Source organism: Falco biarmicus, chromosome 13 (genome assembly GCF_023638135.1).
Source record: "Falco biarmicus isolate bFalBia1 chromosome 13, bFalBia1.pri, whole genome shotgun sequence".
Taxonomy (NCBI): domain Eukaryota; kingdom Metazoa; phylum Chordata; class Aves; order Falconiformes; family Falconidae; genus Falco; species Falco biarmicus.
The window spans coordinates 2,459,439-2,470,495 of NC_079300.1; the positions used below are offsets into that span (position 1 = coordinate 2,459,439).

Below are 11,057 nucleotides of genomic sequence, written 5' to 3' on the forward strand. Positions count from 1 at the left end.
TTTTCTGCAAAACAGAGGAGAAAAATAGGAATGTTAGAAAAAAAATAGGAATGCTAGAAAAATGTTTGGGATTGTGGGTATCGTGGTAGGCCAAGGTAATCAGCCCGAGTGGCAGGATTCGCGTTCTGGAAGCAGCCTGCCTTGCTGCCTGCCTTTGGTTTGGGTCGGGTTTGCTTTGGGGGGGGAATGTTTCTTTTTTTTTTTTTTTTTTCATGAAGTGAGTCTCTGAAAACCATCTCAGGATATGTAGCGTTACAAGCTCCATCGGAGGCAGATTGATAGACTGGGGATAAGGGAGAGAGTCTAAATTGCAAAATGCGTTCATTTATTCAGCCGGCTGCAGTTTCCATGTGACAGCCACATCCATATTCACACCCCTGCCTCTGCGCTGCCTGCCGCAAAGTGAGGAGCTATGTAGAAAGAGCATCGTGTTGAAGGTTTTACTGGATTATGTGTGTTTTGCTGCCCACGCTGCTTCGGGCAGCATTTGTGCCAGCACCGCGACTGCTCAGTGCTTTGCTGGCTGCCTGCATTGCGAAGGAGCAAGTCAGAACATCCTGGTGTGGAGCCCGTGTCCGCGCTCACCCAAAAAAAAAGGGATGAATTGAGGAGCCTGTGAAGCTAGGGGAGACTGGTCCTTTGATTAAATACAACAGAAATCATATCCGTTTGCTTAAAGCACAATCCTTTGTGTGAAGTCTTTTATTTTCCGTTAAAAAAACGGATTTTTGTTGATCTCGGTGGCTGTGCCACATTACACGTGCTCTTACTGCATATCAAATGGGTATTTATCTGAGGGACCGGAGTGAATCTGTGGGATAAGCGTGGGACTTAACTGCGAATTGTCTTGTTTATGCTGGCTAAGGCCTAGATGAAATGGGATTTTAAATACATGTATCATATTTTATTGGTGCTAGACAGATGTTTAGCTGGTGTGAATGGCATTATTTCATGTACCAGCTAAAGGCCTGGCCCAGGAAAGAAGCGGAAAAATAATTAAAAACAAACAAACAGCAATTTGCTAATCTACATTTCATTTTCCCTTTAGCCACTTAGATTGTATTCAGTGTTTGAGGGCAACCAGAGGTGGTTGTAGCTGCTGTGCATTTCCCCTGTTGTGTTACTGAGAATCAATATATGGACTGGAATAAAAGCATGGAACTTACTGTTACCAACACCAAGCATCACAGTGGCACCGTGTGTCAGCATGGGATGCTATGGAACTGTTAAATACCATATCTTGGAAAGACTCTGCGGGTGTTACCACACATTTTAACATGCAATAGGAAAAAAAAAATGTATCGCTGGGCACATGCAATCGCCCATCTTCAGCTTTCAGAATCATTTTTTGAAGTGTAAATAAAAAACAGCCCGTGCAAAAGCCTGAACACCTGCAAAGTTTCAGCCGTGCTGTCCTGCACGCTGTAGTGTGCCTTGTCCACAGCCCCAGTTCAGCTGCTGATCTGATTTCCATTGCAGCCCACGATACAGCATGTTTTTCCTGTACATCCAGTGTGCGATAATGTTTTACTGTTACTTCTCTGCAGTTGGATCCCTGTATACGGCGGGGTGTGGCTAGATGCAGAAATACTTTTATTTATCTGAATGTGTATAATAGATATGTGTATAGGTTTAACACTGACAAATTGTTATATATTATACGTTTATGTAATATATACACTCGTTAGTTTGTACATACAATATAGAGTTTATTTGAGATAGAGATATATAAAAGATAGAAGAACCCAGTAATTGCCTTTAAGATCAGAGCACAAAGCATTACCTTGGATTTTACAAGGCCAGCGAGCAACAAAAGAGCAGTAATTTATGAGCTCAGCGTAAAAGAATAGCATAATTGCATTAAAAATTAATGCTAATGAACACTAAAATGGGGAAGGTGGTTATGATGAAAGTTTGTATTCATCTTCCCTGGTTTGAATGATGGCTAGTGGCTTGATTAATGGCTTAATTTCTATCAATTAGCGGGGAAAAATCTCCTACGAGACAAGGGTAAATTGAGCATTGAATTACGTATCTTGCTTTTGTGTGCTGAGAAAAAAGAGTGGCATATCTCTGATATTAGCCACGGTGACAAACGCGGTGTGCCCTGCTCCGGCTGCGCTGGCTCTCCCGGTGCGTGGTTCTGGGGTGGTGGGGGCGACCAGCCGGCTCACACACACACCCCCCCTCCCTCAGCCTGCGTCCCGTCTGCCCCGGCCGTCGTTTCTTTTGCTCCTGTTGTTAAGGGAAGGGCAATTTTAAGTGTATTCAGGCTGTTTCCTACCAGTTTATTAGCCAAGTTTGACTTTTTCCCAGAATATTTTCAAAAATGGCTCAAAATGTGAGTGAATTGGGCACTAGCATGCGTGTGAAAAGTGCAATAGTGACGGTAACCTGCATGCGGGTTAAATGCATGGCTAAAGCAGAAATCCGAGTGTTGTTAAATTCCTTAAATGTTCTTAAATTCAGAACTCAATTGCTAAAGTTTCCCGTTGTGTCTTCTGCTTGATTTTATACCAAATACTTCCATTATTTTTAAAGAAAAAGCTATTAGTGTCCAGTCATGTTTTAAAAATACTATGAATGCTAAGTTATAATTATAATGGATTAAAAGAGCAAATTGTGCTGTAGTTCTTTCTCTAGTAAGTACTGGAGTATGCGCACCACGCTACTTTAATACATTATAATTGCAGTACTAGAGTACTTACAATTAAGTTTGAAGAGTACAAATTAACAATGAAAACTTTCTGTGGCTACAGTTGCTCGTTTTGGAGTATGTTTTATTGTTTCTGTGACTTGGGCTGGAAAAAGTTCGGTCTTTGGAAATCTCAACAGCTGGGAAACAGTGTGGCCAAGTGTTGAAACGGGGCTTTGACACAGCTAAGGGGCTCTGAAGCCGTTCGCGGCGTCGAGCAGGTTCGGAGTTGTGAGAGGGAAGAGGTGGGTTTGGAACTAATCCCGAATTCCCCTCCGGCTGCCCGTGCCCCCGCAGGGATGCTCGGCCGGCAGCATCTCTGGGGCTCGGGTCCGCAGCGTTCCAGCGCCTCGGACAAAGGCAGGATGCGGCTGGTGTTGTGTGTGGCGGTGCCTCCCTCTAACGGCTGGCTGCTCGCCTCCCCGGGTGGGAAAACGGGGGGAGCTGCCCATCATCCCCGGGGACCCCCACCACCCCCAGGGCTCCCCCTGCCTCGAGCCAGGCGGGAGGAGAGGGGACGTGGGGTGAGGGGGGAACGTTGCCTGAACACAAAAGCTCTCAGGAGCGGTTTGCGGTTCGTTTCTTGGCGGATTTGCTCTGGTTTTCTGTAAAATGATTGTACCGGGCTGGCTGGTGCAGGGGTCCCGCCTCAGGTGGCCGAGGTGGCTGGTGGAGGCACCCACGAGGTCCCCCGCGCAGCTCGGCTGGTGAGCCCAGCATCCCTCGGATGCTGGGGAAGGTGCTCGGGCTGGGGGGAAGGCTCTGCAGGTACCCACGGGCTCGTGGTCTCCTGCACAGAGAGAAGATTTGAGGAGGGGGGCAAACCCCTAAAAAACAGAGCTCCAAGTTTTGTAAAGTCTAGAAGTGACAAAAATGAAGTGAATCCCACCTATCCTGCTGGATTTTCCCTCCTCCTCCCAGTGCTTTCATTTTGTTTGATATAAATATTTCAGTGTAGTGCACTATAGAAGACAATGTGCCTCAAAGCCATGTAGGTTTTTGGTCTCTTCTGCTGCAAATTGTCTCAATTAAAACTTCATTTTTCTTTGAGTATGTGAGTTTGCGCAGCTTAAGTAAAAATAGGCAGCAATTAAAAAGCACTGGGCATGTGAAAACCCCACAGTTCTGTTGAAAAAACCCACACAGTTCTGTAATGCAGTTGTTACTGTGTCCGTACAGCTCTATGCATATGCAGCTGTATAAAAATTACACAGTATTACTGAAGCTAACCCTAAATAAAATGGGATGAAAGGGAAAATACTTCCCTCTTCAGCTGGTTTGTTTAGTCTGGTATCTGTTTGTGTTTTCTTCTTTTAATCCTCAGCTCATAAGCAAAAGAACAGAAAAAATAGCAACTTTTTTCTGTATTTCAAAGCGTGTTACTTAGAATGTGTTATATTTCTAAAGGATATTAGCCAGCTATAGCTTTTTAAATATAATTAGTAAAATATGAAGAAACATATTCTGAGGACTATTTGAGGTTTATTATGTCATTGCTTTGTTTCTTAAGTTAGATCCACTTGAAAGAAAACTCTTTAGGTAAAGGCATGGGTTGGTTTCCATGGTCAGGATTATAGATTAGCAATGAATCCAGTCAGCATGACAAATTTACACCTAAATATTATACAAGAATATTTAAAATATGTTTGTATTTCACAGGTCATTCACAAGTTATTATTAGTTATATAATGCTTCAGTTTCAATGCTTGTTAAATTCTTAGTGGGCTTCATCACCTCTTCAGAAATAAGCAAAGAAATGGGAATATTCTACACAGAGCTTGGCGGCAAGTTACTTTTTCTTTTAGCTGATTCTCTGGTGTTTCTAATTATTGTGCGTGTGAAATTTTTGGATGGCATCTAAAGGATTAATACACATTTTTATTTCTAAAGTGACATTTCAAGTTATTGCTAATACAGACTATTTCAATATGAAAACAGCAGCTATAAAAGATGTGCGTGCATGTATATATATGCTTATCTATATATGTGTGTACATGGGAAGATGTAAATAGGTGTAAATAATCCTCTATGGCTGGGGTATCTGGGGCAAAAAGCCTTAGGTTACTATAAAATTACATTGACTGAACGTTTGCCTAATAGGATCTGGTTTATGGCACGAGGCATCGCTGGGGATGCTTGCCAGGGGGGGTGCTGGGGCCTGGCTCAGCACCCCACAGCTCCCCGCAGGGAGGGCATCGCCACGGCCGGACAGAGCTGGCAACAGGAATGGCAATTGTGACTGCTGCTGGAATCACCTTTTCATAAAAAATTGTCTCAACAAGCCCTAATACAATATTTAGTTTATTTTTTTCACTGTAACACAGTAAAAAGACTTGCTGTGCAATGAGTTAGCATTGATTTTTTTTTTTTTTTTGTCTGTAGCCTTTTAGCTTTCTGACTCCATTATTTTTGATTTTACTATGAAATACATATCCTTTCTACTGACATCTGACAAACAACATATGGAAGTAGTTTTATCTACCAATAATGTGTTTGTCAAAAAAATCATACGCTAATGGGTTATGCTTCCTCCAGTCCATTTTCCCCAAGTTAATGTCACTGATGTAATTCTAAACATCTAGTGATTTTTACCCCCTTAATAATTTGTCATTCCCATAGGTTTGCGTAAGATTCATGTGAGATACTGTAACAGGCTGGGAACTGACCAGAGGTTTTGTGAAATAAGAGTTGAGCAACTGATTTTCATCCACATTCACCTGCCTTTCTCTGATACCTGGTTTGATGCTGTGACTACCAGGGACCCTTCCCATTCCTTTGCTTACCCTCGGAGCAGATGTACCCAGGTGCCTGACGAATTACGATTTCCTCTCCCTAGTAGGACAATAGTATGTTTGGGTTTAGACTTCCTATGGGATCCTTAGGAATTTTTTTTTTAAAAAGAAGACTTTAGCAGCAAGGCAATAGAACTTTTAAACACAAGCTTAAGTGTAAGCAAGTGATTTTTTTTCCTTCTACATTCAAAAGCATCAGGCTTAAAGAGGTACTTGTGTGCTTTGCCGTAGTGCAATGCTTCTCCGAAGCTTTGCCGAAGCCAGAGCTTTACTGAGGCTCCCACAAACCCCTCCAGGGGCGTGCGAGGAACCCGCACAGGGACCGTCCCTGTTCCCACCTCTCTCCGACCCAGCTGCCCCGCGAGGTTTAGCTCGCTGCTCCCTGCATGTTCCCCACAGCACTGCCAACCTCGCGCTTGGCTTCAGTGGGGGGATTAAGATGTCAGTACGGGTCCCCTGTCTGGAGCAGTCGCAGTGCTGAGAGCAGTTCCCCAGCCTCAGCAGTATTTGACTTTCTGCACATTCCACATACACAGAAACAAGTAGTGTGTTCCTGATTTTTCCGTTCATCATATCCATAGAGACTAAAAAATATTCCCAAATAATTTTTAAGCAATGAGGCAGCTTCTTGTTTGCTTGAAGTTACATCTCTTCCTATCTTCTGTCTGCCTTACCTATTTTATAAATGCCTCTCTCAGCGAAAGCTGCCCGCTACTCCCTCATACCGTGCCTCGACAATTTTGGGCTGGCCCCAGTGTGTACTAGGTAAAAGCAAATGGTTTTCCGAAGTAAATAAGATGGAGATAAATTGCTTAAAATTATAAACAAAAGCATGCAGTTAGCAGAATGAATGCAAGGTTTGCTTGTCGCTGCAGTTAGTATGTGGAGGGAGGTGAGGAAGATGAGCTGAGCTGTGACTCTGAAGAAGCAGAGAATGAAACAGACGGTAAAGGAAATACTTCTGTGCCAGATGTACTGTAATGAACAAGCCGTGCTACCCAGTGCTGAGAAGAAAAGGTTTTGCGGTACAACCTGTTGGTAAAAAATGAGGTTGTTAATTTAGCGTGCACACGTCCGTTCCAGGAGTCTTTCTGAGCTGCCATTGGTTTATTTGCTCATCTGAAGCTCCACTTAATTGTCATTAGTAGACTGAGTTTTCAGTGGTTAGTCATTGCAAAAGGATGTAAGTTACATTTATTTTTTCTTGCACAAAATAGAAAATATTTTGCAGTGTAGGTGTGTATCTAGATGGATTTGGATTTAGAATTTTCTATAGAGGGAAAGAATTTGGTACTTCTGAGTTTCTGAATAATTCTGCAAGTTCCTTCCGTCTGCAAGCACTTTTCCTGAATTTAAATATACTTTGGCTTCTTTAGAACAAGAAAAATAATATTTTATATATGCATATGTATGTCTACAAATATATAATTACAATTGCTCTTCTATTTAAGTTTGTGGTTTATATAATGATTAACATGCTCTTGTGTATTCATGAAATATTTGATCAAACTTCAAATACCTGAAAAGACAACACTGTTTTATCCCAGGTTGCTTTCTCATCTTTTTGGCAATCTCCTTTTTACTTTGTCACTCGAGACCACAATTCTGCGACCCTTAAGCTCACCTCCTGAGTAGCAGACTGCTCAGCCACACAGAGGCATGGGCAGACACAGTTGCGCTTTCAAGCTGACCAGAAAAAAACCCGGGGTTTGTACTGGTGGTGTTAGCAGACCGGCCTCTGAACTTCGGCTGGTGCGGATGCACCTGCTCTGACGTCAAGCCTACCACCACAGAACCTTTTGAAAACAAATCTGAGCTACAAGGGAGTTCACAGCACATCAGCCTGTGTGTGACGTCGCTGCCGTGTGCTGGGTCTGGCAGCAGTTTTGGGGATGATGTCCCGTTTTGGTGGACGGTGGCATGAGCGTGAGCTTTCACCTTACAAGTCAGCTGATTTAATCACTTAGGTTTTGACAAAAGGAGTAATGCCAGGCTGCACAAGGGGCTTGGAGGAGAGAGAAGTCAGACCATCCCTTTGGCAACTAGATCAACATAGCTGTAATATGAAACTTCACTGTCATCCATCAGTAGTTTGATTTTTAAAACTAAGTATATCTTGCATTACGAATGCTCTCAGCTTCCTACCAGTCTAATCTATCCAGAAGATTTTCTGACTGAGCACTGAAAGAACTTGCAAAACCTACCTGACAGCACCTCCGTTACGTGTTCAGCATAGTTCATACCACGGTTGGCAGGAGCTGCTGTTCTTCCCCGTAACATCAGTGGGAGCTTTATTCGCTTCACCAAAATAAAATCTCAGCCTGGGATTCAAAAATATCATGTGAAATCTATGTGCGCTGTAAGACCTCAGAGTATAGTAGAGAAGCAGTTTTGCTCGTTTGATTAAACAGCTGCAATTTTGTCACCTGAGAATTGTATGAGCACACAATATTTACTGTGTATGTTAAGACTATTTTATTACCAGACTCTAAGATATTTGTTTGTGAAATTCACCTGAAGATGTAACCTCTCATGCCACAGTAAGCACTTAGCTTGTCATGAGAACACAGCTGATGGCACATCTCTTGGGACATCTGCAGCTGAAGCCAAATTTGCCTCCATACCAGCAGCAGTAGTTCTGTAGTATGCTGCTACATACAGATGGTACTCCACTGAGTTGTCTGCACTGACCTCAAATCCTGAACTTCTCCAGGAAATCCTCGTGCCATAAATCTAGCAGTTATCCTGCGAGGACATCTCTAGCAAATTCTTACGTTAGTATCTTGAAGGATGTATGTTGAACAATAATGGCCAGCTCACTGTTTTTATTTTTACTAAAGGAGAAAGTTTTTCTTTGTAACAGAGTGGTTTAGGCTGCATTACATGTTGGGTTTGGGTTTTTTTTTCTAGTATGTACTGTTGTAAAATATATTCAAGGCATTGCTTAGATGCGGCATTTATCATAGGCTTACACTAATGTATACTGACATTACACCTTCTCTTTGTAGACCAAGCCACCCTAGTAGAGCAAGTGAAACGAGTAAAAGAAATTGAAGCTATTGAAAGTGACTCCTTTGTTCCACAGACATTCAGATCAAGTAAAGAAGTCAAAAAGGTAAGTTTTCAATATCCTTTCTTGGTGCATAATCCTTTCAAAGTCAGGTGGAAGCTGCACTATTAATACAGTTCCCATTGACGAAAGAGCATCAGTGTTGACAATCTTAAATCCCACCGACTCTCCTATGTTCTTGGTGTAGTGTCCAAAGAGTAATACATTTAAATGTGTTAGAATTTCAATGAAATCAGCTGGTTTGACAGTATATTCTATCTATGCTGATCAACTCCAATTTTGTAAAAAATATTTTTAATTATATAAACCCATGAAGATTCTTTTTAGGAAAAGCAGAAGAATTAAAATCCAAAAGTAGTCATTTACATGGTAATTAAAGGTAGCGATCAGTATATTGAATAAAGCTTAACTGAAGCCAGACTTTAAGACCATATTTACTCCCTGAAACGAAACGGCGTTCTTTTCAGACAGTTTTACAAAAAACTAACAGGAGACATCCAGGTTTCAGAATTCTACCTGCATTTTGGCTGCCAAGTCTCCTAGGGAACTCAGATGCTTTTGTCTTTGGAAGTATGCAAACAAAGGCTTTGTTCAGTTTTTCCATGTGACGGTGAGGTGTTTTGAATTAGCATTGTTTGTTTCCCCAGGAACATGCATTTTCTTGCCTTTTCAGAAGTCTTTGAGAAACGCATGCAGCTGCTTCAGAAAGCAATCCAAAAACGCAAAGCTACAGTTCTGCAAGCTCTCTCATTGCCTTTGGCAATACCTTTTTTATTTTTTTTCCACTTCATGAGTTCAGTCTGGACCTTAGTCCATGTCCAGTGTGTCCTGCTAAGCACGCTGAGAAGTATTTGCATGAGGATCCTTTCCTAGGCACATGTTGCAGTGGGAAGAAAGAGTGCTTGGTTAAGGTAGTGCCACCTTTGGGAGTTTGAGGATAAAACAAACACTCAGATGTGTTTCTTTCTTTGCAGTCAATAGAGCCTACTGAACTGCAATACGAACCTGTAACTATCGACATCGGAACTGTTGAGGCATCTGCTCCTGAAAAAGAGCCACCGCCTGCCAATATTCCTACTGCTATCAAATATCAAGATGATAATTCTCTAGCACATCCAAACGTAAGCGCGCTGATATTTACTTTATCTTTAGAACAAGGCAGCCTATTGAATGAGAGCAGCTTCACGTGACCCAACAAACATTTGGCTGTGCTGCTCATCAGACCCTGCAGGCTGAAGACAGTTAGCTAACGGGCCGCTCCGCGGGCTCAGAAAGAATCACACTCCCTGCATCAGCCCACAGAGAATAATTACAAAAGAAGTAGTTCACCAGTGATGTGGTTTTAGAGTTACAAACAAATTTTATAATGAATTAGCATACTAATTTACTGGAGGGGAATTTAAGATCCTGTTCATGTAAAAATTCCCGTTCAATAAAAATTCAGGAAAAATTGCTTTTGGTTTCTGTAGTAAGACATGCCCACCTTGCCAAATTGTAAAGCTTTAAATACCTGACAAACTTAAGATAATTTTAAATCATCATGGCTAAACGTACACAAATTCCTCTGTGAGCACTTGTAATTGGAAATAGGAGTGCTTACAGTAGAGGTTTTTTAAGAATTAGCAAATTAGAAATTATTTGCAGTAAATAAACTAATGTGAATTCTGTATGACAAACATGGCTAACAAAGGCCAGGACCTGTACAGTATGAGGCATTTGCCGTTTCAGGAGGAGGCTGAAATTGGAATGTCTTGGTTTTCCAGTTATTAAAAGTCTCCACCTTTACTAATGTATTTTTATCACCTTTGTATTTTAGCACCCCTGTGCAGCTAGGCTTTTTCTTTGGGTGCTGAAATAGTCAACATATATTTCAACAGATTATAAGAAATGAAGTTAATGAGTTGTGCCTACTCTTCTTCCTCTCCCACTTGTCTCTCAGCTGTTTATCGAGAAGGCAGAAGCAGAAGAGAAGTGGTTTCAGAGGCTGATTGCTCTTCGCCAGGAAAGGCTGATGGGCAGCCCAGTGGCCTGAGCGAACTGCTGCGACCATCAGATACCAGTTCTCCACGAATGCTAAGAAATCCTACCATGAAATTGTTTTATTTTTCTCTTTTGAGGGGATTTTAATACTCCATATGAATTGTACAGAGAATAAATATTTCATCTGAATAAACAAGAATGTTCTATCCTCCGTTTTTCTCCTGAGCTCATTGCTGGGTGACTTGTATCGCTGCGCTGCTGTAGATGAGGAGGCTATCACAGCAGTGTAATTTCCCCTTTTTTCCTTTTCCTCTTGGGGCACAAAAAGGCTGACAGCCCAAGGAGATGTAATTTTATACCTCCCAATCAAAAAAATATGTATAACCATGTAGCAGTTTAAAGATAAATGAAAAAACAAGACTGCCAGAGTTCAGATTTACCAGTGCTCAGACGGTAGGAGTACGAGCGACACCACCCTGGGCCACTACATCTTCTGCAGCCAGAGGAGGATTCAGGGCAG

General features: G+C 42.0%; 1 protein-coding gene across 2 annotated transcripts in view; it reads left to right on the forward strand.

Moving 5' to 3' along the window:
- The window catches only part of RSRC1 (arginine and serine rich coiled-coil 1), a 167,744-nt gene extending 156,996 nt beyond the window's left edge, over nucleotides 1-10,748 (forward strand). For both annotated transcript variants that reach the window (XM_056358629.1, XM_056358630.1), the window contains 3 exons: nucleotides 8,496-8,602; nucleotides 9,532-9,678; nucleotides 10,497-10,748. In XM_056358629.1, coding sequence (XP_056214604.1) covers nucleotides 8,496-8,602; nucleotides 9,532-9,678; nucleotides 10,497-10,589 — 347 coding nt within the window. In that variant the 3' untranslated portion in view covers nucleotides 10,590-10,748. The remainder of the gene's footprint in view (nucleotides 1-8,495; nucleotides 8,603-9,531; nucleotides 9,679-10,496) is intronic.
- The last annotated feature ends 309 nt before the right edge of the window (nucleotides 10,749-11,057 follow it).